This window comes from Hippoglossus stenolepis, chromosome 11 (genome assembly GCF_022539355.2).
Source record: "Hippoglossus stenolepis isolate QCI-W04-F060 chromosome 11, HSTE1.2, whole genome shotgun sequence".
NCBI lineage: Eukaryota > Metazoa > Chordata > Actinopteri > Pleuronectiformes > Pleuronectidae > Hippoglossus > Hippoglossus stenolepis.
Genome location: NC_061493.1, coordinates 5,012,683 through 5,040,621, shown reverse-complemented (window position 1 = coordinate 5,040,621; position 27,939 = coordinate 5,012,683). Strand labels below are relative to the sequence as shown.

The 27,939-nt window shown below is 39.9% G+C and overlaps 1 protein-coding gene across 6 annotated transcripts in view; it reads left to right on the top strand.

Moving 5' to 3' along the window:
- Nucleotides 1-27,939, top strand: part of ctnnd2b (catenin (cadherin-associated protein), delta 2b) — a 167,265-nt gene that overhangs the window by 8,453 nt on the left and 130,873 nt on the right. For all 6 annotated transcript variants that reach the window (XM_047342110.1, XM_035171323.2, XM_047342112.1 and 3 more), the window contains exon 2: nucleotides 23,536-23,672. In XM_047342110.1, the coding sequence (XP_047198066.1) occupies nucleotides 23,541-23,672 (132 nt within the window). In that variant the 5' untranslated portion in view covers nucleotides 23,536-23,540. The remainder of the gene's footprint in view (nucleotides 1-23,535; nucleotides 23,673-27,939) is intronic.

Below are 27,939 nucleotides of genomic sequence, written 5' to 3'. Positions count from 1 at the left end.
GTATGTTTGAATGCTGTTTTCCTTTTAGTATACACCGAAGTGGGGACTTAATTAAATGTATTGAGTATTTTGAGTTTGAAAATGCTGTAATTTCGAACTTCAGGGAACAAAGATATGTCTCTCTCCTGGCATCAGTGCAACTTAAAAAAAATACCAGTAGAAAATGTTTGTAATTCCTATTCTTTGTCGTTCTAATGCTCTCAGCTCAGCGGTCTGGCTGATGGTGCTGTCAGCAGGTGTGCACTGTCTCAGCTGATGCAGGAGTCGGGCATCGCTAGCCTGTGACTCACTCACAGCATCATCTTCCAGCAGCGAATGATAGCTTGAAGCCTGGGTGGTAGACCAGTAGATCAGAAGGGTGTTCTTGTCAGTAGGGTGAGGCATGCTCAAAAGCTCATAAAAAAAAAAAAAAAAGAAAATAGTAATAGTAATAGTACTACTACTACTCTACTAATAACAATAATAATAATAGTAATAATAATAATAATAATAATAATAATAATAATAATAATAATAATAATAATAATAATAATTAAAATGAATAAATACAATTTAAATAAATAATATATTTTGTAAAATAGACGAAGATAACAAATAAATGTGAAAGGGGCTTGATTCACTGTTGTATTTGGAACCACTCAATAATCCTAGTTTAAAGGTATGCAGTCATACACATCTGCATGGTTACTTTTGCACACAGAGTTGGTATACAGTACATACATAAAAAAGATATATACACCCACATCTAAAAATACATAATGAGGTGTGATGTATACCTTCATTAGTGAAAGGTGAAGTAAATTCAATACAGGCTCATCGACAATATCACACGGGCAACAAACCTATTCCAATCTAAACATCCTCAGTTATAAAAGCATCACCCATTCCCAGTGCTGACACATAAACTAGACGGGGTAGCTAATTGAGAGGGAAAAAGATTACTGTAATTTTATGAGAATGACAGAGTGAGAGTGAATTCTATGAAGGGGGACCAAGTGTCTAAACATTTTTGACGGGACTTGCATCTGTTATACCTGAGTTTCTTCAACCTGATAAAAAGTAGTACTTCTCTGATCCAGTTTATGAATGAGGGGGGCTTTTCAGATTTCCAATTGCAGAGAATATGCCTCCGAGCTAGAAGAGAGGTGAATGCTATAGAGTTAGCTTGGGATGTAGTAATGTCCATACCCTCAATTCCAAAATGAGCTGTAATCGGATTGGTCTCAATTATTATGATATAGCTTTGATAAGTGCAACGTCTTACAATATGAACACCCATCATCCACCCCGACCACCTCTGACTTCTGTACGGTACAAAAACATAGTACTTCCCAAAAGCCATGTGGCAATTACAGTTTCTTCTAATTGCATGATGCAAATACACAGAACAGTATGTAAACAGAATTTTAGATAGATTTGGTGAAGCAACGCAAACAATATGTTTGCACACACACAAATTGTGCTAAATGCCTCACTTAACATGAGGCATGAAACTCTATGAGCAGTAATTACACAGAATGTTGATAGCATATTATCATAACCAGAATGGGATAAATGATCAATATGCCAAAATGGTCTGTAGTGAATAAAGAGTAAGAGAAAAAACATGTTTGACTGTTTGATTTGCAGTTTTTGAACTGTTTACACTTTTGACGCATCATCCAACCTTGTCTCTATTTTAAATTAGGACTTACTTTCTCTTTTTCCTATCAGTAGTTTTAGTGTTTAGAAATCCTTGTGTACTCATTTTCCAATGTGTGACTTTGCATGCCTTTGTCTTTTTGCATGTGTGTGCTGTGTGTGTTTGACTGGGTGGGCGATGAAGGACTGGCTGCAGCCTGACAGCTGCTCTTTGTTCTTGCATGCCTTTGGCATTTATGAACTCTTATGTGCAAGTGGGCCTTACATAATTCCAAATGAGCTTCTTTTCCATAGGAGCTGTCGAGAAAAAATCCATTTTGTCCAGAAGAGCTTTTGAAGCTCTTTAGAAAAAAAAAAATCGTGACAGATTGTGGCGGTCAAACATCCATTCATCACTTATCACCGAGATGAGAACAATTCTTACTCTGCTTAATTTCCCTGCCTGTGTTCTTTGGAACTGGCAGCGGATGCATTGATGGTTTTGCAGAGGGTCATTTTTTGCCCTGTTGGTGTGATTTCTTTCAAGCTTTGTTCCTTTTTTGTTTTTACCTCAATAAAACAATACATTTGCACCCCTGAGGTTTGTTCCAACTTATTCCCCAGTGATGAAGTGTTGTTTTATTTTCTTTGTCCCCAACCACCTCACCTTCCACGATTCCATTGTTTCGTTTTTTACCCTGTCGGTTCTTTCCTGTTTTGTTGACTCAGTGGTTTGCGTGGGGGTCTTTTGGAGGATGCATTGTGTGTATTCCTTTGCTTCAGGCTGTGTCCTTGATTTTTTTCTGACCTAAAACTCTTCCATTTTTCTAACCCCAACTGCAGAAGAAAAAAAATACCATTAAATGTGTAAAAATGACCACTCAACCAATTTAATATGAACAGGGTGACCAGCAACGGGAAAAAAGCACTTTTAGAAAGGGAGGGGAGGCTATCTGTTTTTTTACTCTGAAAGTTTTTATTTCATAAGCATTTTTTAAACTTTAAAGGGCATTTTAGTGCCCCAAACCCTCATTAATTTCTCACCATGTGTAAGTATTTGCTTGCTTTGCAAGTTTTGCATGAGTGGGCTTGTGCGTGTATTTGTGTGTGTGTGTGTGTGTGTGTGTGTGCGTGTACGAAAGCGTGCAGGAAAGGAAGTAGCGTCCGGCCAGTGAGGGCCAGCTTTGTCTGGCTCTAATGCCTCTTCATTCACTGTAGTCACATCCAGCCAGTGCCCTGACAGCAACTAATCTCCTCTTTATCTTAAAGGTTTGCTCAGCACTTTGGTGTCCCATTCAGGCGGCTGCAGACCAAAGATTTCAGGCAGCAATGCTGCACTCCTAGTTGACCGCTTCACTTTGTCCATTAGTTGTCATTGTACTTTGGAGCAGTGAGTGTGGAGCATAATTTAACATCATATTAAAGCTGTAGAAGAAATTTTCAGACATGCAAAGATATTAGATTGTCATTTTGAACAGTGATTTTTTCTTTATGTTCCATTGGCATACAGGTCATTGAAATTGACTCTGCCCAGCCCCAGATTATGTCTAGTTTGAATGCTTCCATCCATGCTAAAAGTGCAGGTCAATAAATCCACCACTTTGGTCCCAACAGAAGTGTCTCAAAATCTACTTGATGGATTGCCATGTAAGTTTTATAAACCACTGACGCTCCCTTGAGGATGCATCCTAGTGACTTTGGTTATTTCCTATCTTTCATCTACGGTCAACATGAGATTGATGAAGTTCTTTTTGATAGATTACTGTGGAATTTGCTAAAGATGGAGCACAGAAGATGAATCCCCTGTTGTTAATCTCAAATCTCATACAGAGTGATTTTATTCCAGTATCTGGATCTTCTCTACTTCAATTCCACATTCCACATCAACAGCCTTCATCAAAAGATTTTGAAATTTGGAGTATATTTAGATGCATATTGATGAGGTGATAACAGAAGAAATAATATTGTGATGTTCTGATGATGACCCCTAATAACTCTGGTGATTTCTTGAGTTTATACCCCCACTGCCACCACAACATCTACACTTGTGGTTTTGTGTGAAATATCTGAATGGATATTTCATCTCCATATTGGATGGATTGTTATGCACTTTGATTCACTTTCCCCTCAGGATTATTCGTAACAACTATCTTTTCTGAAATCATCAAATCTCGTTTTGCGCTACTAGCAACAACATTTAGTCAAAGTTTTCATTTATTCATCACTTTCGTGCATGATGAAACACTGTACAACCAAAAGCCTTAGCTGGGCTTTGTGTTTCAGGGTAACCGGCAGAAGTTAGCATGTTTACGAGCCAAACTAACATGGCGATTTTTGTAAACGAATAATGTAAATAATCTGCAAATAATCCCTGTTTAACATCGGCATTTTGACGCTAGCATTTAGTTCAAATGACCGCTGTGCTACAGTATAGCCTTAGAGTATAGGCTGAAAGGTCACTGTGAAGGGTCACTGTGTTCATACACATGAGGTGCGGCGTCTCTAACATGTGTGATCCATTAACCTTAACTGTGCAGTCATCCTCTATTCACATGTTCTCACCCCAGTAGTAAGGATGGGTTCATGAGTTTGCAAACATTAGGACCTTTTGTGCTTGAGGAAGATATGAGTCATTACGTTTGTTGATCTACAAGCAGCCACAGCAATTAATGGCCTTGCTAATGGGTTTCTGCACTCACGCTAAACAACCTTTTTTTTATCCAGGAAAAAGAAAAAAGTACATGTTGATTATGTTTCTTTTTCCTGGAAATTTGTCATATTATATGGGGAAACAGTGACAGAACTAAAAAAGGTCTTGTTATGGGATATTTAGACACAAAATAAGCAGTGTGCAAAGAATGAGGATGTTGTTTCCAGTTACCTCCTGCGAAATTACCCCCGGTTCCCAGGGTCCAAGTCTGTGCTGTTTGTGCACTGTTTGTGGATTTGGGATTAGCTGTGAAGGAGCACTGGAGTTTGGCTTGGGGTTACACATACAGACGCAATTAATAAAACTCACCGTAACCCATATTTTAATGAATGGGTCCTAATTCAACATTTTATAGCAGTGGTGTTCTTCCATTGTAATATTTATCACTTGATTATATTTAACCCTGACACTTTTTTTTTTTCAATTGCTTCATCTTGGAAATAGAGAAGATTGAGGTATTTTAATCAGCTTTGATGTCAAAAAGAAAACAGGATATTTCACTTGGGAAATAGGACGAGATGGGAGTGACATGAAATCAAAGATGCTTGTGCTTTTTATATCTGGACTGAATCAGACATCGGACACTGTCTGTCAGCTTTGCTGGTGTGTTTTTTTCTCAGACCCAGAAATGGCTCCAGCATTTAGCAGCCGCTAATTAAAAATGGCAGCCCCCCCCCCCCTCCTTGACTACAGTCCTGGAACACAGAAGGAGCCATCTGAACATAGCTTAAAAGAAACATTTTCTCTCAGACCTTTTGACTTTGACTCACGAGGATTTGTCAGGTTGAGCCGAGCATCTAGCTGATGACTAAGCATTGTGTCTGACTGAGAGATGAGGAGACTTTGCAGTTTGTTGGCTAAGGGTCAAATCCCTCGGAGATTTTCACTCAGCTGTCTAACATGCTGCACTCCATGTGCTGCAGTATGAGAGTTGGGTCTGGGAATTCCTTTTATGCACTGCTCTCAGCTGCTCTAGTAAAATAACAGTGTGCCCTTACTTATCTTAGCCTTCAGGCCAAATTGATGAATCCCATTGATTTGTTGCAGTAAAATAAAACGATGTCCTCAGTTAACTTGGTTTTCAACCTAATTAATGGTTAATGGTGGACATTGATCAGACAATGATAATTGGATCCATCTGTATCTACAGTGTTAGACCTTTATGCTATAGGCCTGGATCACCTACTTTCCTCTGATTGCCTCTTACATCAGTTTTCATCACATTTAACGGCTTCCTTGATGAAGGCTTATTTCATGATTTAAACATAATGCATTTACAGACATTTAAAAAGATTTAATTTTTTTAATAAATATTCATGAAACGACTCCTGTAGTATTCATGATTTAAGACCAGAGGGAGTTACAGTCTGAACCAGATGTCATGTGGAATGTAGAATCACGTGGGTACAACTCTTAAACTATTCTCACACTTAAAACAGAAAACATAAAGATGGAAATGTAATGTTTCATCTTTCACTTTCCTTTGTCCTATGTGATTACCAAAACCATAAATGTATAGACACTGTGGGGCTATTCGAACAAATTTAATGTGACATGCAATTCTTTCATATATTCATATGCATAGGGTCTGATGCGCTTCTAGACTGTACATTTTTGAACGGGTCATTACAGTTCAATGCTGCTTGCTTTAGCAGAGAAGGTGCGCAGCAGAAGTACTTGGTCGGTTCTTTGTCACATCTTGTTCAGAGAGCACAAGGTTCCAGAAGCAATGCTAGTTCATTTAAGAGGTGAAATGCTCCTTGTTGTAGCCCTTAGCTTTGAGTTAGCATGTTGGTGTTGCAGCACATTCAATTAGCATTTGGCAATATTTAAATTTTTCCATATATGACATTTATTGGGCAATATAAGGTCTCCATTCCCATAGAACTTTCTGTGAGACTATGAGAATTATGGATGTGACATAAAACGCATTACTCTTTCTTTTCTACCTAAATTGCCCTACGAACCAGGCTGTAGGACCTTTGATACTTGAAACGTGGTTTAGGCTCTTTCTCTCGGGCTGAATTGTGGAGAGGCAAGAAGAGAGGATGAGAGAATGCTAGACAGCACAAAGGAGAGTGAGGAAGTGTAAATGCATACGAAAGGAGGCGAGAAGAGGCTTTATGTCCGGGGTAAACATTCTTCACCACTGAGCCAGTGACACATGAAATATGAGAGACAGCAGCACTCTCCACTATTTATAGCACTGCAAGAGAGAAAGAGTCGAAGACATAGAAAGTGGCCACACCAAATACACTCCAGGGCAGATAATTTTTTCATTCGCTGAAGAGGAATTGCACCCAGTTTTTTTAGAATGCACATATGTCATGTGTATTGACACTGGACAGGCCAGTCAGATTTGTGAACATGTACAAGTGCTTTCCATAGTGTCTGCATCCACTGGCCATCGCTTTTCTTAATTTCCACAGAGCTAAACAGATGCTTGGGGGAAGCGGCGCTACTGGATTTGTGTCATCTCTTTGTGACGACTCAGGCCCATCTGTAGCTCAGCTCAAACTGCTAAACATGTAGCAGTGCTGCGGGGAAAGCAACAGCATGTCCTGTTCTTCTGGAGATAATCATGAAAAGACAGCAAAAGAAGCCACGGCAAAGAGGATCTACAGCGTTAGGAAACATTTAATTTCTGTTATGTTCGGCTGTGATCTGTGAGTACAAATGTACAAATCTAAAGAGGCTAGAAGTCATAACCTGGTCCTCCTGTAGTGGCCTACTAAGCACCAGAGTTAGCTAACTGTTAAGATAAATTAATGGGAGTCATAAGGGAAATTGTGACTATTAATGGAGCATATTTGGGGACCACTCATCATTTGACAGCATCCACTGTGTTGCCTTTGATGTAAGATCATTTAGAGTGATGTGACCCAGAATTGCATGACATGCCAGCAGTCAGGCCAAAGAAGCATCAAATATCTTAAATAAAAGATAAAAATAACCTGAATTGGAGTAAGGATAACTTTATATGTGATGCTAAATAAATTATTTTCTCTAATACATTGTCCTGACCAGTCAAAAACAGAAGAGAAAGGTGAGGGGAACACTCAACATTTTTTTTGAATAATGCTGAAGAAGCTAAGCTAATATTAGTGTCTGTTGTTGAATTTAGTTTGCTTCTTAACATTTCACAGTTTCTTTCCTAAATTGCATCATGTCATCCACCTTTTTACTTGGTTTGCTGCTGCTCTCATACCTAGAGTCAAGCTTTAGCCGTGGTCTGAGGCCGAAGCCGAGGGTGGTTGTGTCTCTTTGATGTTCCTTCCAGAAGCGATCTCCTCAGTGATGTCATTTCTTTTGAGAAAAGCCCTTAAGAGTCCAGCTGATGTATTATGCATAGCGCTACAGTAGCTAGCCAGTGTGCTGCTAGTGCTCTGAGATTGAACATTGATGCTCGTGGTGCTTAGAATAGTAATGGGATGCCTTTGTGCTGTAGGCTGGCTTCAGTCAATGTATGTCCTGTTTAAGTTATGTATGAGTGCAATGCTATCCTTGTGCAACCACTGTATAAATATATAATTGGACTCTACATACTGACATACATACTACATACTTTTTTATACTCTGCCACACACAACAATTTAGATTTTTTATTTTGACCTTTTATTTAAGATTTTCAATTGGAATCCCAGGTTTCAAGGTATCATGGAAGGATGGAAGAGTCATTTGTACAATGATTTTTTAAAAAACCCATAGAAGCTTATTTACCAAGTTAGTAGCAAAACAAATCTTACATGACAGTGCAGCTTACTGACTTTATCATTGGGCCAAGGATACAAGAATGTTAATCACAACTTTTTCTTTTCAAGATCATTAAGAGAGATGTTTTTCTCCTGTTATATTCTGTGACAAGTTGTCAGTCCTAGTGTTCAGTTGAAAGTTTACTTGATTGAGACATTAGACAGTAAATCACTGTCCTTATTGACTGAAAGGGTTCACTGAAAAAGCGAATGAGTTTACTGGATTTGCCATGAGCAGGATCAGGTTGACAGCTAATTATGTTGGCAACTGGAAACATTAGCCTTCTTTTTGTTTCACAGTGTGTGTTCCACAACCATATTTTTTCCCCCCGTAATCTAATCTGCATTGGCTCCTGACAGAGTAGATGTATCAAAAAAAAAGGCCATCTGTTTTCGAAAATTGTTCACAACTAAAGTGTTTGTTAGCCATGCTACTAGCACGAAACAGGGATTGAAAAAGGGATTGAAATATTGTAACAACTATTGGATGGATTTACACAAAATGCTGGCATTTATTGTGCCCAGAGGATGACTTCTAGTGACTATGACTCTAACTCTTCTCGTAGCATCATGAGGAGGTTGACATTTTCGATTTTCAATCCTAAGGATTTTAGCTCTACGGTGAAATTTCTCAGCAACGGCTGGATGGGTTGCCATGAACTTTTGGTATGTTACCCACAGAATGAATCATATTAACTGTATGGTCCAATAGCATTTCATCAGGTCAAGATTTTAGGAATTTGGTCATAAACCTGGAGCTATTACCTCAACTGTTGTATTCATTTTAGAGCAACACCATAAACTAAGAGAGTTGATGAACATTATTTGCTAAACATTACTTGCTAAACATCACCATTTTAACATGATTATTTTAGGCTCAAAGAACTTTACACCCACAAAAAACTATATGTACAGCTGCAGACTTGTTCTGTCTATATTAGAGCAGCAGTGGACTTCTTGGAGCTGTATAACACAATTTCAATTCTAAGAAGGTTTTGCTCTACTGACACAAGGTCTTTAGCTGCAATAAAATAAAGCTTCCTAAACTATTATCATTTAAGAAATTCTAATAATGGTTGCGTAAGTAAGGGGGAGTAAGGAGCATAAGGCCATTCCTGTTGCTATGCAACACAAATTGATGATAACTACTTAATTCGCGATCCTGATGAAACAAAAAAAGTTACGGTGTGGAACATTAAAGTGGAGAAAAGAAAAATAGATACATTAGTTTGTTTGGTGTTAGGTTGATTAGGTGTGAATGTGAGTGTGAATGGTTGTTTGCCTCTGTATGTTGGCCCCTATGAAACACGAGTGACCTGAACAGCTGGTACCCCGCCTCTAGCTCCCCCCGCAAAATCTCAAAGTGATATAGGGATTGGATGGATGGATTTTATTGCCTGTAAGGGAATGTGGGTATAGGTCATGAAAACCAACATGGAGAATTGTGTCATCGAGAGTCACATCGTTGTACATTGTTCAGCACTGTTGAACAATGCAACAATCAGTTCTTGAATCCAACCTGCTGGAAGTTTCTGTTTGGATGTTCTCCTTGTGCCTATGAGGGTTTCCTCTCAGTCGACATAGGCTAATTGGCTAATTGCCCAGAGTTGTGAATGTGAGCATGGATGTTGTTTATCTCTATGTGTCAGCCATGTGATAGACTAACAAGCCTTCGAGTACTTACCCGGCCTCTCTCATCCAATGTCAGCTGGGACAGGTTCCAGACAAACACCCGCACCCCCACCACCTGCCCTCGTCCTCCTGTGACCCTCAAGGATAAGCGGTATAGCTAATGGATTATGGACTTTTATCATACATTTAATAGATTGTGCCATTGTAAAGAATGTTTCCATAGCAGTGTAGAATGACGCTGTGTGTCTAAAGCTGACACACATTCAATAGCCTCAAGCTATATTGGTGAGTTCAGAGTCAGTTTGTGTTTCATTGCTGGGATGTTCAGTATCTTGGGGATATGTTCATTGAGACTCAGGAATTGAACCTGTGGTTTTACAATAAGAAAATCCCGCTGCTAATATAACCCTGGCCCCTGTATTTACTTCACTAATGCACATGTAAACCCTCAGGAGTTTAGTTTAAAAAATGCTATGGCACATTTTTCCCACAGCAAAACACTGCAGTTTGACAAGCGCACTTAATTGAAGTGTCTCGGGCTGTTACTTTCTTTCCCGAATACTCCTCAGTCACCAACAGCTTTGTCATGATGCATCTACCACCACACGGATTCCTTCGTGGGTGGAGGATAGTGCAAGTTTTAATTTGTCTGTGCACTGTGTTTATCACCACTGTTGTAACCTCTGTAATTATACCATGCGGTGAAGCCGCTCGCGAACGTAGCTCACCCAAAGGATCCGCAGAAAATGTATAATTCATGGTGTTGATCGTATTTTTAGCTGCTCCGGCTTGTTGTTTGAAGACAGAGATGTTGCGTTAAACAAGCGTTACTTTGTAATGAAGATGAGGATCTATGACTTGAGTGAACAGCTTTTTTTCCTCCTCTTTTAACTTCCGTCCATTGTCCGTTGGGAGGTTGTGCTAAAAGATGTTTTCTTTTTATTCTCTTTCTCAGGTACCCCCTTCTGTATTTTCAAAGGGAAAAAAGTCCACATCAGTGCCTTAGTTAATGTCATTCTTTATTCTTGTTTAATTGATATTACTTCTTTCAAGCTAAAACAGAGCTTCAAGAATGCTCAACGCTCTGCCATTCTAGTGCCATTACACGACATAAAAAATGTATTACCTTAAGTTCTGACTCGCCCACATTTCCCTGTTCGTTACAGTGACCTAATTTTAATGTTGAGAGCCTTCTTTCATTTTAAATTGAAGAGGACCTACTACATGATATTTGAGCCATGAAACGCATAAGCACTAACAAGGAGTCCGCTCTCTACATGCAAAACGATTCACTTTGCTGTGGTAGACTGTACTTGTGAGTTAAAACTCGGCTGGTGTGTGTGTGTGTGTGCTTGAGAGAGATTCTGATTATGAGTCCAGCATTCTATTGAATGCAGTGGGAAACCTGGTCCTGGTGAACTCCCTCCTCAGCTCTTAGTGTGTGTGTGTGTGTGTGTGTGTGTGTGTGTGTGTGTGTGTGTGTGAATTTATCATTAACAGCACATTGGCGATGACCTGAAGTATGTGGAAGTCAGCTTTGTTTGAAGGTCTCTCTCTCTCTCTCTCTCTCTCTCTCTCTCTCTCTCTCTCTCTCTCTCTCTCTCTCTCTGTTGATCTTCCATTAGCTAGCCACCAGGGGTCTCCCATGGAGACGCTCAGCCAATCACAGTGTGGCTCTATGACTTATTTATTAAACAACTGGGTTTAGGGTTCAAAATTGATGACCAGTATCACAGAGCAGGACCACTTTAAACTTTTACAGACCATTTATGCAAACACTCATTTAGTTGACACTGGGGGTTGGTGGTGTTGTGGCTTACATTTCAATCCAGAGTCCAGAGACATAAGAGAGAGACAGAAACAACTTAAAAAACTGCAAAGATGGTGGTTGAATGACAGGTGTCAATTTAAGATGCACAGCTTTCCCATCACACCCTTTCCTTGGCAATGCCTCTGCTGCCCTGGGACAGTATCGCTCCCAGTCGATTCAGCTCCTCCACCACCCCAGCATCCACCTGTCGGCTCAGACAATGGATTTTTTGAAGATATTGGGGTGGTAGATTTCGGCTTACGTTTGGAATTAAAAAGTGATCTTGGGCTTGAAAAGGTTGTTGACCACTGCTATAACACATAGGAGCATACCAGCATCAGGCATGCACCTTTGTAGTCATAGTAACAATAACACTACTTGTAGGAGTGCTGCATATGCAGCCCACCACTCGTCATCGTGTTAACAAAAATAACTATGGTGGTAAAAGTTGTTGAACGATCATGGATAAAAGAAACAACATTGCAAAATGTGTAGGCTGTGCCATGTGAACATTATACGCTCAATATTTCAGGTAACAGATCAGATAACATTATGTACCTCTGTGAGCTTGGCGCACTTTTCATCTTTTCAAGTCTATTTTCTCTCCATAGATTTCCTCCAACAATTTTCCAGCAATTTCCACACAGTGTTGAGGCAATAAGAGAATGTTGATTTACTAGAAATATTTCTTTTAGTGAAATGTTTGAATAAACAATTCCCATAATAATTGTAGAACGAAATTAACTGTGCACTGTCATGGTCATTGTGTTAATGCAACATGAACCTTCATCTAGTTCCATTACTGAGATGGAAGCAGTAGATCCATGTCGAGAATAAATTATAACTACAGTACAGTAGTGTAACCATCACCAAGGAGACAGGCGTTAACATGTGCACCATTAAAACATTTCACACTCGGATCACTGGTTAACACTAATGTTGTTGTGACGTTGAGGAAGTTTTTTTGTCTTCATTTGAGTCAGTTCCAGAGAGACTGACTCAGTGAGCTGAGGTGAAGCTTTGTTGGCTGCAGTGAGACAGTCACTACTACAGAGCAGCATATGTGTGTGTGTGTGTGAACTGGTATTTAGTGTATTACTATTTCTATGTCTTTAGTATTATACTTTCCTGAGAGGTTGAACAATGACATTATCTATATTTGGTGTGGTCGTAAGGGTATATTTTTCTCTGTGCCTGCTTGTAGGCATCATGTTGATAATAACTATATTGAACGCCTGTACAATCTAATTAAATTTAATGCCACAGCTCTGCTAATAAATTCTTCCATTTGATTGACATTGAATTATATGTGTAGAACAGAGGTCTTAATTGGAAGTTGTTATTGATTATTTTATATTAAGAGGTGTTTCTGATTTTTTAAAGATATTTTTTGGGGGGCATTTCGGCTTTATTGAGAATAGTGTAAAATACAGAAAGGGATAAAACACGCAGTAGAGGGCTTGAACCAAATCCGCGAACGCTGCAGGAGGAGTCAAGCCTCTGTACTGTACAGTATACGGGGTGCCTACTGGACAACCTGGTAGCGTGGGCAAATCCACTCACTGCATTAAATTGAGATCATTTTTGTGCCATGAATCACAAAATAAATCTAAAACATTCTGTATCTCAAGAAGGAAACCTCAATAGTTAGCTCTTATTGCAGAGGCCTGAATTTTAATAATGTGGTGGACAGGTAGAAGCGGAGGTAGCAGGCGTTTGCCAGCCTCTGGAGAGGTGTACACCCTAGCGCCTTCACGAGCAACACTAATTAAAACAGCAGACTTGGATCACAGAGAAACACTGCTAATTGAATTCCACTGTTGGATGTTTATTCTAGCCCTCGTGTGAAGTTTATATTTAGCAAAAATAATCCGGAGCCTTTAACAGCATAACTGTGATGTCATAAAACAGTGTAACAATGTGCAATGTCCCTATGGGTTGTACAGTCCAGCCAAATCATTTAAGTGTGGGTGTATTAAATGCACAGTTTTTATGGCTGTGTATCAGTATATCTCGTTTTTTGCACGGGATTATGAATCTATTTTTACTCCACTGTTTAAGTATTTGAAGATGTAGCTGAAAAAATAACTTAAAAGGGTATTTTGCTATAAATAACTTACTATATATATATATGCTGATGGAATGTTTCGACAAGTCAGTTGAAAGCCACTGAAATCACAGCTGATGTGATTCTACATTCACTGCTTTGATGCTGCCTGACTAGTTCTGATTTCTGAGAGCAATAAAAGCTATGATGTTGTCTCTGCTCACAGTTTGAAGCTTTTTCCTTCAGATTCTCACAATCGAATGTTTGTTTTTTCTCCCTTTGACTTTGGGCTTTTTCAGAGCCAGTCAGTAGGGTTTTGTTTTTACCCCTGTCTGTGTGTGCATGCATACACTCAAAGTATTTCAAAATTGACCCAAACTTTACCAAACTTAGTTGGAAGAATGTCTCCATATTCTTTTGAAGCTGAGGAGTGTGGGGGATAACACACCTGCAGTAGAGAACTTGTGTGAATCCCGCCTGTCTGACGATGACGGTAAGATCTTTATGGATGGCCACTGACATGGGTAGGATTCGTCCTGGTGCTGCTGATGGTCAGTATACTGTGACAGATTTACGAGACAAAAAGCGCTGTTCTCCTGTTATTTTCAATGCCATTTGGTAGTTACAACTAGGAAATGGGATGAGCTTGCTGCATGACGGATCCTCCTTAATGCAGATACATTGTTTTCTCCTGTTCCCTTGTATTTGCAATTCTCTGTGAGGTTCCTCTTGACCGAGCGATTCCTCGTTGCACTGTAGTTTAGATTAAATGTAGTTCAGTTCTGTACTGTTTTGTGCTAATGTGGTAGTCACCAGGTCCAGTCAACCATATTTACTTCTTGTCTTAATGTTGTCAAGAGCCTGAAGGTTTGTTGGACCTTAAAAACCATCACGAAGCCTCATCCTTCCTCAGCAGCTGAATTCTTCAGTAACACCTCCTGTCACACAACAGTTTAGAGCTTCTTTTGTTAGTCACACTGTTTTTCCAAAACCGCCCACCATATTTACACAATATCGTGTGACCATTGCACTTTAATCCCTCTGGGTAATTAGCTGTATGCATGTGAAGCGTGACTGTGCAGAGAAGAGAAATGAGAGATAAAATAGATAAAATCAAAGCCCAGTGGGCTGTAGTTGAAGCTCATCATCACGCGATGGTTATGTTGATTGTGTAACCAGCAGTACATTCTATCACTCACCAACAAACATCAATGAGCATCAGTTAGCCTTTATGCCCAAAATAGATATAGATGTGTGAAATAAAAAAAAACACACAATCATTCAGACTCGATTGAATTGTGATCCATATTCAGTGAACCAGGCACAGTAGAGGCAGTAAAATAAGAACACAGCAGCAGCTCTATGAAGTGGTTGGCATGTGTTGCCCTTGTACTGCAACTAGATCTGTGCTGTGATGCTTTTAATAATACATTTTCATTAAATAATAGATTTTTATTGTGGCCTATTGCCTCTTAATGATTTGTCCTCAGAGTTGCTAAGTGACATTCAGAGGGATGCATGCTATATCACAGCACTACAGTTGGATTGTGTGTGTGTGTGTGTGTGTGTGTGTGTGTGTGTGTGTGTGTGTGTGAGTGTGCGCTTATAGTAAATACCCAATAGCATCTGGACTTTAACCAGGCATAGATTTAGTTGATGGGCGATTAACCCTTAATGGTGCTTGTAAGGCCATCTGCCACTGTCTGCCAGTGACAATTCTCTGGTGAAGAGAAGGTATTTCATTTAGTATTCATATTAAAAGTCTTGTATTTTGACTAGTCCTTTCAAATAACCAGTTAAACTAACCAACGAACAGGGGCTTCATTTGGTTGAAGTGTCTCAGCAAGTCACCATTATTATTACTTCCACCGAGGTGGTTATGTTTTTGTCTGCATTGGTTTGTTTGTTAGATAGCAGGATTATGCGAAAACTACACAACTGATATGTGTGGTGGGGCTTTCAAACAGTGTTTAAATAAGAGCGGTATATTTCCTTTTTGTGAAACGCTCTGCTTCCACTCCATGCAGGCGCGCTTGCAGGGCCTTCCTTTAGACGAGTGCTAATTATTTAGCAAAGATTTTTCACCATCTGAGCTAATTTACCAGTGTGGCTAACATGGAAACGTTTTTTTGGTTGTATATATATAGTTAAAAAACTATCAAAGAAATCACAAACTCAAGTAGGCTACAGGGGGCATCAAAGTTAACAAGTTATGTCCTTAATCTTTCCAATAATCCCAATTATATATAGCCTAATGCTATAAAATAAAGGTTACTTATCCATTGTCAAAAATCCACCTACATGCATGAAAACAAACAAACAAGAAAACAATCTACAGATGAACTACAATTTTATTGAGCATTGAAATAATGAACATAATTGTCATTTTAAGTCTTGCATTTCATGGGGATGAAGCTCAAACCAAGGATTAGCCTTCATAATACCAGTAGCCTCACAAATTAATATGACCCTCTGCTTACAGAAGTCTGGGGCCACTGGCTCGGATAGAGCAACTCCCTTTTTTTAAGAAAAGTATTGAAAAAGTATTGGTATCGAAATTCATTACTTCGTGTCGGTGTTGAAACAAAAATCTTGCTATCATGACGACACTAAGATTCAAATAAAATACTGGATCCAGTGAATTTAAATGTTGTTATATGAGGGGAATGATGGGCCTTGGTGGAGGTATGTACTGTACTGAGTGCCTTTCTAGTTTAAACCTGTGGTTCTCCTACTGTGACATGTTAAAATGTAATTTGGGAAAAGAGCCTATATCTCAAAATCGGCACTTGTTAAAGCAATTCATGGTAACTTTAAGGTAAGACAGAGTGCTTGGTTAAAGCTAGGGAAAGAATATTAAAGCTGAGTTAAAGCACAAGATGGGAATGCGTTGATATTTTCAAGATCTACCAAAAACCTAAAGGGTGTACAGAGATGTTGATGTAGTACAAGAATTGTACAAGTCTTTTGTGGCTCCAGAGGGAGTTGTTTGAATGTCACCTGAATAAGCATTGGTTGGGTTTGGAGAATACAAGAAATGAAAAGTTTTTGGGGGATGGAGGTAAAAAAGAAGTGAGCAGACCAGTTTAGCAGACCTCTGTATGTCTCCAGTGTTGATGGCTACACCAGCGGCCTGTGACATTCAAATCTCCTTATTTCTGTGTTCTTGCATGTGACCTTCTGACAAGCATCATCTTGCATTGATGCTTGCATATCAGCTTTTTAGCGTCATCTGAAAGGAACTGCATATTCAGCATTATGAGGAGCGGACCCTTTCTCATTACACGTCACCATTTGATTCATTATCAAACCATTTCAAACTAGTTATCAGTGTCGCTGTGAGGATGTTACATTCACTGGATTGAAAGAAACCTTGCCAGTGAACTAAAAAGTTCCCTGTGGATTTTTGGTTTAAAAAAAAAAAACGTTATAGCGACAGATCATATGCCTATTTCTCACTGAAATATCCGCGACGGCTAAAAAGCTTAACGATTGATGAAGTGATTTACTTTCCTAAAAATCATACAAAGCTGATTTTTATAAATGTTCTAAATCCTCCATTACTAAGTAGCAGTTGTCTTTTCCTGCCTTTTCTGGTGTATTGTTGCATTTCTTGGTGCAATAATTCTCAGTCAGGAATAGTGTAAAATCAATGGTACTGTGGACATCTCGCATGTATGTGTGTTGTTGTCCGTGTGCAGGAGACAAACTAAACAGGCCCTCAATCTCAAAAGGTATCATTATACACTTGGTCGAGTTTGTTGCACTGTTGTTTTCTGTTGTGCTCAGGTGTCAATACGAAACGCAGATCAAAGGATTTGGTAATGTCCATCCCCAAAACCCCATGTTTAATTTAGTTTGACTAATTCACTGTGCTGTTTTAGAAACAAGGCGGAAAGAAAACCATGCACAGATCACAGAGCTCTTACAGTCAATCAAAAAATTAGAGCCATTTCTCCGCTTTTGATGTTGGGACACAATGAGACACAGACGTTGCTAATTGCATTGTTAATAAAAGTGTGAAAGTGTTGTTATCATTAAAGAATGAGTGCAGGGTCTAGACAAAAAGGACAGATGACTGGTGAAGCCAAAACCAAACAGCGCAGCAAGTTTTAATGAGACGACAGGGGACTGCCCGTCAAACACATACCAAACACTCCGATCCCAGAAGGGCTACACGTACAAATATACACACAGACAAGCATGCTCTAGTGCTCTATGTACACAAACACGTATACAGCTAAGCAAGTGCGCAACACACATGCACTTTCACCAAAGGAAAAAAGCATTTCCACACAGACATTTAGCTGATTTGCTGCTGATCTGTGTTGAATTCTGTCTCCACCAAAACATGCCTGTCTCAGACCTGACTGATGAGCTTAAAGGGTCAAAAGATTAAGCTCCATATTCCCAACGTCAGCCATGTCAATCATAGCACGGCGATCTGCATTTACAACGTTGCAGCAACATCAGAGATTACCGCTTTTGAAATGCAGGGCTAAATACCCCTGCATTACGGCGCTGAAATATAGACCTAAAAATCCAAGATTATACTTCAGTAAAATAAAGCCTTAGGCCTAATCCATATTCAAAGTCTTGTCTCTAGCTGGCTGTGGGCCTCTATAACCTAGTTCTGATGGCTGTTATTGGGGAAAAGCTGCTTTGTACTGGTCAGTTGTGTGATGAGGGCTTGGACACGGTCTGTTGAGTTGACCTATATTTGGCTGTCCGCCCTGTTTGTACAGTCAATACCATAGCTTCTCTCGTTTTGTTCTCTAGGCAAATTGGGAAGTCTTCTTCGTTCCCTGATCTAGTTCTCTGATCAAGTTCAAGCCTCAGTTTACTATCATATGAAATATATCATGCATATGGATGTTTCCAGACAAACTAATACAAGACACTGCATACACATTTGTTGCATTGGATGAATAGCGGCACATTACGATACTAAAGTCGGTGTCTGTGGCCCTCACAGTACTGTTATAAACACATCCAATCATTTCATTGGGACTGAATGAAATGATTCGTACCAGTCTGTCACTAAGCTGTGACATTGAATCCAATACGAAAGTCAGAAGTTAGTCAGCAAGCCACGGAAAAGTCTGCATCTAGCAGTTGTCAGGGAGTGCAAGTTCAAAATGTGTTCTGGGGGCTTAGCTTTGATGAGAGGGGTTGGATTACCAACCCCAGCTTTAACACAACTCGCAGCCTCTCAGCCAACCATGACAACGCTAACATGCCAATGTTGAGCAGGTATAATATTTACCATGGTCCATAAGTTTACTTTTAAGAAAGGTAAAGCCTTCAATGCATCCTTGACATAAATATCTGTAATAGATTACATGGGAATTCATATTGTTGTTACAAAATGGTGGTATGGTGGAACTAAATGAAATGTCAGAGGATCGCCATAGGATTCAGCCTCCCCAGACCATGAATGTTCTTTACAAAAATTTGTGTCAATCCACCCAACATTTATTGAGTTATTTCAGTTCACACCAAAGGTCGCACCAACAAACAAACCAACACATTGGCAGGGTAATTTCTAACTGTCTTACTTCATCTTTAAGGAAGTAGCAACTTCCATCCTCAATAAGCTGACATTCTTCACATTCAAATAAATTGCTCAAAAACAGGCATTGGATGAATTTGAAATGGCTTTGCTGACGAAACAAAGCTTTTCCAAACGTATTGCTTTTCGTATTGGGCTTTAATCTAATGCTTCTCACCCAGAGTTTCTTTGACCCGCTCTACTGAAGTTTAATCTCAGTCTGCGGGTTGTGTTACTGCGCCAGAACGCTGCCCTACAGAGAGATTTGTTTAGGAAAAAAACAACAATCTACTGACTAGGACTGAAATGCACAAAACGAAAAGTGGTGCTGCTTGTGCAAACATGATTAATACGGCTCCGCATTCAACATTGTAAAAGGAGTATATGAATAAATGAACTTCACAGTAACAATAATGGAATATGTGTTAATCATCTATATTGTACAAAGAATGTTTTGTGATCAGGTCGTATACGCATGCACCCTAAAGAAATAAAATGTCAGTGCTCAAAGAGGCTGTCCAAAGGGAGATATTGCTGTTGTCCCTGCTTTTTATGTTTTCACAAAGAACGGTGATGTGGCTGGTGTTAGCCCATCATCTCCTCTGCATTAGCACAGTATGCATGAGTGTATGACTCATGCCCAAATGCATGACTCAGTACGGATTACAAAGTCAAACAGTTTTTTTTTTTTTACATGTTAGGCCTCAGCAGTTAAATTCCCTTTTACTCACATATAATGTCCTGAACGTTGTGCTGACATTAAGACGATATTAAACGAAGACGTTGCAAATTTGAAAAATACAATTACACAGTAACACACTTCTTCTTATATATAAGTCCAATTCAAAAGAAAGAAAACACACTCTTGCCTGCTGCAATTTACACAGCAATTGTATGCAATCGCAGCGAGTTTGTAATTTTACCAAACACTGATATGACTGTGTTTATTTGTTTTGGTCTGCCTAGCCTATAGTGGTAATTAGCTTATCTAAAATGTAGACATATTGACCATAGACTGTATATAAAGATGGATGACATGACTGCCCCTACAAAAGTTAAGCCAAAGTCTTGATTGCCACCTGGTGGCTTGCTGCAGTATAGGTCATAAAATTCACCTCCTCCATGTTAGTGGATGGAACTTGGTCCAAACTTTTTCAGTTTTTATCAAAGATGGTTTCTGTCAGTTTAAGGTATAGTTGTTATCTCACTGATGTAGTTTCAATTGTTCATTTTCCAGTAAGTTTGGATTTAAATCAGTTATGTGATGCTATTAAAATGGGGAGAAACGTCATGATTGACAGTTGAGACTAACTCACGATTGGTCGAGGGCCTCTGCACCGTCCCTAAATTGCTATTGCACAGACTTTGGCTCTAAATGCGCAAGATGGCGGTGTTCGTATCCAAGATATTTTGCTTCATTTGTGGATAGTGCAAGGATGTGGATGATCCATCTTTATCATTAACAGTCTAGGATAATGACAGTCGACAGATATAAGCCTACTGACACAGTGGACTGTTATTATTTGTGTTGCACTATGATTTAGCATGTCACAGATTAAACTGGTGGTTTCACTGATTCAAAGAAACAACATCTCTCCACACATGACATTTCTTGCTACCCACTTGTTGGTCCAGTCCGCTCATTTTCACAAACTAATCATAATGTATTTAAGCAACTTTGTTATGACAATCTTTGAAATTTAAGAGAAAGAAAGTCGATGGATACTGCTGTACAGTAAGCAACAAATTGAATCACTGGGATTCGCAGGAAAAGGCAAAAATAAAAGTGTATTCGAGGGATTTCGATGTGTATTCTCTGGAAAGAGAGGGATAAAGATGGATTAGGATGAGTAGAGGTGATAATGAGAGTGATGTGTGTGTGTGATACAGGAAGAGTGAAGAGGGACAGAAGAGAAGATATTTGAGAAGAGGGAGGTAGATGGAAGAGGAACGTGTAGAGGAAAAGAAAGAAATGACAATGCTCTGCTGTTGTGATGGCGGACCTGAACAGTAAAAAGAGGAGAGGAAATCAAGATAGCATGATGACTGTGAAGCATGTAGTGGTGTCACGAGGTCAGATAAGCAGCTGAGGTACAGTGCATGCTCGGAGTAGATGGAGTCACGAGGGCTGAGGTGTGCTGTAGTGTCGCGGGTTCAAATCCAACCAGCAACCTTCCGCTGTGTCACGCTCTGCTGCGTGCTGCCTAATGAAGCAGAAATTTGCAGAAAAGATGAGGAGACACTGAAATAGGTCAAGTGAACAGAAGTGGGCAGGGAGAGATGGAAGGAGAGAGAGGAAGTTTAGAGGCAGAAAGGCAACAAGAGGAAGGAGGGGAAAGAAGATGCAACGGGGAGAGAAGGAATGGAGGAGAGACAAGGAGAGAGGGAGGAAGTGTGAATAGAAAGCTGGGTGTTAATGAGGAATTGTGAGTTTTGAAAATGTGATGAGGGGTAGGTAGGTAAGGAGGAAGAACCCACACTCCAAAATGGAAGACAAGCAGAACCAGGTCAGCCTAGCATTCAGTGACCAGAGATTGTTGCCTAGCAGCAAGCAGGAGTCTTCTCTTCTCTTGTATTCCTAACCCTCACCTCCTCTCGTTTACCCTCTGCATGTTGTCATTCTCACTCTCTTTCCACTCCACTTTTCCTTTCACCTTCCCATCTCTTCCCACCTTTCCACTCTTATTCGTCCGCTCTGCTCACAGGCTTCACTTTTACTTTCACCTTGGCTAGGCCACTGCTGCCTCATGCCGACAGCCAGCCTTTTTTGTGTTCTGCGTGTGTGTGTGTGTGTGTGTGTGTGTGTGTGTGTGTGTGTGTGTGTGTGTGTGTGTGTGTGTGTGTGTGTGATGACAAGTCTTTCATCAGGGTGTAAAAGCTGGCTGATGCAGCTGTTAGACCAGCTCTGCGCAGCATCAGGATTACATAGCACATGTGAAGCCCGTGTCCTCCCACGCGTGGTCAAATACAGGATGACACATGGCATCAAGCATGTGTGTGAGCGTGTGTGTGAGCGTGTGTGTGTGTGCCAATGGCTAGGACTGGTTCATAGGATGGGTTTTGCATAATGTATTTGAATCCATTTTAGTCCCCTGTGCCACAGAGCTCCATTGTTGATGAAAAAATATTCAAAACAAATCATTGAACCACAGTGTTACCCTGTGTGACATGCATTTATTACTAATGAACACTCACTCTGCAGTTTATTTAGAGTTAATCCCATATACACCGTCTTGCTGCTGGAAATACTAAATGCAACATCAAATGCCTATTAATCCATTTCTTAAGAGTTCCCATCAAACGTACTATAAACTCTTATTAAAGTAACATGTGCTAAACACTTAAGCTGTCAGCTGTTGAGGAACTTGCTAAGCTTTTTTTACAAAAGGTACATGTTTCAGACTAATTCAAAAAATATATCTTCAGGAGGTGCTAATGGGGTTGGAGCTGAGAGATTAGAGATGGATTTACACATTGGTCTACAATAAGATCTTATTACTGGACTGTTTTTGTATTGCTACTTCTCCTTAGCAACAGCTAATAGTTGTAGAAGTTGGTTGATTTGTGCCTTTTGAAATATGCTGGCTGTGTGGGATATACCTTAGCTAGATGACTTACACAGCCTCGGGTACAAATTACTGTAGCATCGTTTGTTGCAAATGTGTCAGAATGTCTACTCTGTTTTCACCAGGACGGGATATAACTTTGTTGGAAGGAGCATATAATATACTCCTGTTGTCACAAATCTTTATTTGGTTCGACACTTGTCTTATAATGCTGTTACTGCGACCAAATTACTTCTTCAATAATCTCTGCTGTCAGTACTACTGCTATCACTTTTGTAAAGAAACTACCACCAGTTATTTTGCTGTCAGGGCTGTGACGCTTGCACTCTTTTATCTCACTGGCCTAGATTTCATGTTACCGAAATGTACCAGTTCACCTGTCCAGGATGTGTCACTGCTCTTTGCCAAATGCATAATGTGATAAGCTCCAGCTCTCCATGACCCTGAACATGAATAAGTCTATATAAATTATAACAGAAATCAAGCACTGGTCAGAATGTTGTTCCAGTAGCGGTAATGTAAGATTTATCATATCAAAACAGAATATGGACATTACATTCTAATGCTTCTCTCATGAATATTAACTGGAATACAAATGTTACAAGACTTCCATTAGCAGACTGGTTTGTCAGTGAGCTTTAATTTCCCTGTAACCACCTACATTGATGCTGTATATGTGTGTTTGCAAAAGTGTGCCTCTCTTTACCTCTTCCTTCCATGTAACGTCCTTATCTGTGCATATGGTTATCCATAAGTACAAGAGTGTAGGTGTGATAGCCACTCAGCCGGAATGCTGGCATGTCAGCGTGTCTTTAATAATAGTAAAATAGTTCTCTTGTTTTTCCAGGAGGTATGCCAGTGCCTGAGGTGGCGTCTGACACTGCCAGTGCTGCCACCATGTTGAGCCCCGTCCTCCATGCCTCCAACGGAGACGGCTCCGAGTCTGAAACCACCTCCGCAATCCTCGCCTCCGTCAAGGAACAGGTTAGAGCTGTGTGTGTGAGTGTGTGCATGTGTGTGAGCGTGTGTGTGGTGTGACAATTAATGATATTGAATAATGTATGAATACCCAAAATTGTCCAGGACAAGTCTTCCAGTTCTTACAGGCTGACACGAGGCGACGGAACACAGTAAACACAAATGACAGAATGTCCATCAGAGCTAATGTGGCACAAATTGCACATCTTGTCACACCCACCTTTTACAGACACTGCATAGAATACTGCATAGAAAACTATCCTGGATTTATGAAATTTCTACTCACAGTTAGATAATCATGGTACATTGCAACCCATTTCCAACGCTAATTACTTGATTTAGAACATGATTTAGAACAGTGGTTAACATTTAACATGCACCAATCTGTCTGACTCTGACACAGTTTCATGCTGCTACAGTACCAACATCCAGATTAATTTAATGCTAAGCTGAAAAGCAGCAGTGTTCTGCTGTGCCCTGTGGTTGAACAGTCTGGTTGGTGGCGGTCAGGACTGTGCTCTGTTGCACCTTTAACGACAGATAACTGTGTGCCACACTCTGGAGTACCAAGATTATCAGCTAGTGTTAAGTTGTTCTTCAACCAATCATCCATCTCATGTGCTAAAGAAAGTCTCAACAGAACATCACCATATAATATAAGATGTTGATAGTGACTCAGTGACTCTGGTGCATTGGACGGTTTGGATTGGTTGGTTTAGGCTGGTGTGAAAGCTTTATGTCCGTGCACTTTTCAGTGGACTGTTGTTAATTTATGCATTCGGTAACCATGGTAACACATATGTCCCCACTCCTGTTCATGGACATATTAGGAAGTGAAGGAATTACAGCAGAGCTGTTTTCAGCATGTATTTTGGAAGTCCTTGATTAAAAAGTAACAATGAATGAACAGAAAGAACCATAACTCTCCAATGAATGAGTTCATCCTCATGACCCATTCTTAGTCTGGACCATAGACTTTATATAAAGATGGACACCTCATCTTCCTGAAGCCAAAACGCATCGATAACTCCCTAGTGGCTGGCTGAAGTATAGTTGATAAATCCCTCCTCCTCCATGTCAGTGGATGGGACATGTCCAAACTAAAAATTCAAAATCCATGTAATTTCTTCTCAAAGAAGTTTTTTGTAATTTTAGGTAGTTCTTATCATACTGACGTATGTCTAGGTGTTCATTTAATTAGTTATTTGATTCTATAAAGACAGGGTGAAACATCATGATTGACAGCTGATACTGACTCCTGATTGGTCAAGCGCGTGTTTGGGGCGGGACCTCAATACTGTGGCTCCATTCCCTAATTGCTACGGCACAGACATTGGCTCCAAATGTACAAGATGGCAACGTTAGTTGACAGTGTATTTTTGGCTTGATTACTGGACAGTGGGAGGAAGTGGAGACACGTCATCCATCTTTACATACAAAGAAATGAATTACAGGTCTGAAAGTGTACAAAGAACTATTCACTGATGCACTCTTGTCTAGTGACAGTTGCTTATGATCAATAGTTTTGCAGATGATTAAATCTTGAACATTGAAATCGAAGATTTAGTACAATTAAAAGTCTACAACAATGCTAGGAGCCTCAGAGGAGGAATGTTGGCAGAACCACTTTGTTGAAAACTATCTCTACATTTGTTCGATAGGCAGAGTTAAACTGGTGGGGATCACCAAAGCCATAAGTGTTTAACCACAGAAAACAATTTAAGCCTCTGCCAAATTTAACATTAATCCATCCAAAAGTTGTTTACATATTTTAATCTGGACAAAATTGTTGAACAGATGGATTCTTGCACAGGCATTGCCAACCCCCAGAGCTACACTACTAGTGCAGTTTAAAACTACTTTTATTTAGCTTACGGTCTCACAGAACCAATCAACATTGAGTAAATATATACAATTTTAAATATGATGTTAGGGTGAGATCTCATTATGTATGTAAACTTAAAGGGGAACTATACACATCAAAGTCTGTTTACACATCTTGGGGGAAGAAGCTACTATGGTGTATGTGCTGAAAAGTTGTCAAACCCTTTTGTGGCTCCAGAGGGAGCTGTTTGAAATCTGATCAATGTCCTTGAGTGATGTGACTTGAGCCGGTATCGGTTTGGGCTGAAGGCTTCAAGTTTGAAAATGAAAAAAGTGTGTGTGTACTTTTATATACTGTATATCTTTGTAAGGACCATTTTGAGCCTAGAACTTATAGAGTGAGTACATTTTGGGAAAGCAAAGATATTTTGCCTGGTCCTCACTCTCTGTTTGAGGGTTGATGAGTGTCCTCACTACGATAGTGCAAGGTTGTGGTTTTTGTGTGTGTAGAAAGAAGTGATCTTTCACACTTCACCTCATTTCTGCTTGAAGATAGAGGCTTCAGACTACATTAGTCCTTACTAACTTAACTAATATAACTGTGGCTAAGTTGCATTGTGGGTAATGCATGCTCTAGGTTTTGGAGGGCATTTATTGCATGGAATACAAAGCAAAGCTTCTCAGATTCTTCTAGATTGATTTTGATCTTTTTTTTTTCAGTTGTCCATCATTATTTATGATGATGATTTACTTCTATAACAGTGAGTAGCACAGTTAGATCTGTCTGGTGATGTGTAGTTTTGCATGCAGTTTGTGTGTGTGTGTTGAGGGGGACTTGATATGGTGGATACAGTGTGTCCTTGAGTACAATGGGATGTACTGAAGAAAAGTACTCAGAAGCTAAAGATAGACAGTAAAAATGCTGAGAGTAGAAAAAAAGAATGCATGTTTTAGACTGAAGCCTCACTTTGAGTAAGTACAATGTTCGGGAAGACCATTCCTGGTCTAAGTAGGTCATGTAGACGTGGACACACACACACAGGTCATGTGCACACGCTCACTTACAGATGATCTAGGACATGGTAATGGCCTTCTGCGGAGAAGAGAATAAAAGCCGAAGAGGCGAAGACAGGAGTGGAGGGAGTGTTGGTTATGAACAGAGTGTAGGCGAACTCACTCCTCCACGTCCCTCCTTCTTCCTCTATGAGTTGGAGTCGTTATATTTCATGCTCCTGCGCCACTGTGAAGTTATTATTATTCCTAAGTCAGTCGTTTGTCACTTTCTTTCATATTTCTTTCAGTGTGTTATTTTTCAATATGTTTGGGCTGTTGCCAGTGTTTGTTACCAGCCTGCAAAAAGGAGGCAGGGTGTTTCTCAACACACACACACACACACACACACCCACACCCACACACACACACACACACACACACACACACACACACACACACACACACACACACACACTCCTTCCTGTTCATTTTGGTTCATAAAGACAAGGTCAGGCATGAGAGACCAAGAAAGGGCTCCACACACATTTGAATACACAGACGTACACACACCGGCACTCTGCAGACAAACACACACACACACACACACACACACACACACACACACACACACACACACACACACACACACACACACACACACACAGTACGTGCTGCCACTCAGCCTTTGCCTCCGCCGACTCACACCAGGAGATCCCTGCTGCTGTTTCTCGTCCATTTCATCCAACCCACATGAGATTGATTAGACATTCGACGTTGTATTCATCACATCTGTCAGCTTTTGTCCTCGAATCGTTCATCATCTCTGCTGTCAACACATCTGCTATTGACGAGGCACGATCAGGGGCACCGCCATGGATTTCGGGCCCCATGAAAATATAGCACATAGGCCCCTCCCACCCCGCCACAACCATAGGCTATGCCAACTCTAAACAAAAACACTGTGCAGACATGTATGCAACATTCTGCCTATACAGTGGAATTAATCCAAGATATCTCCTCTAGTAAAAGAGCGAGAGAGGCAATCTGAAGCTTATATTGATCAGAAAATAGTTCCCCATCATATGCTATTTAATGCCAAGTGACATGATAAGGAAGTCACAAAGATGTCAGAAAATGGCATCATGCAAAGTTTAAAATGACGTTTGTCTTATATATCCTTGCATCCTATTAGACTGTATAGACACAACCTAAAGCTTATATAGATTAGAAAATAATTTATGATCATATGTTAGGATAATACATTGTACGAATAAAAAATTCTATTGATGATGAAATGTCAATAATTTAATGTTCAACAACTGAACAGAGCAAAGTGAGAGCTCAGACAGGGGTTCCATGTGGCCTCTTTGAAAAATCTGTCTTGTTACATGACAGATGAGACAGGTGAAAGTGGCCCAGGGTATTGATGAACTGTCTTTTGCTTTGCAGCCAGGCA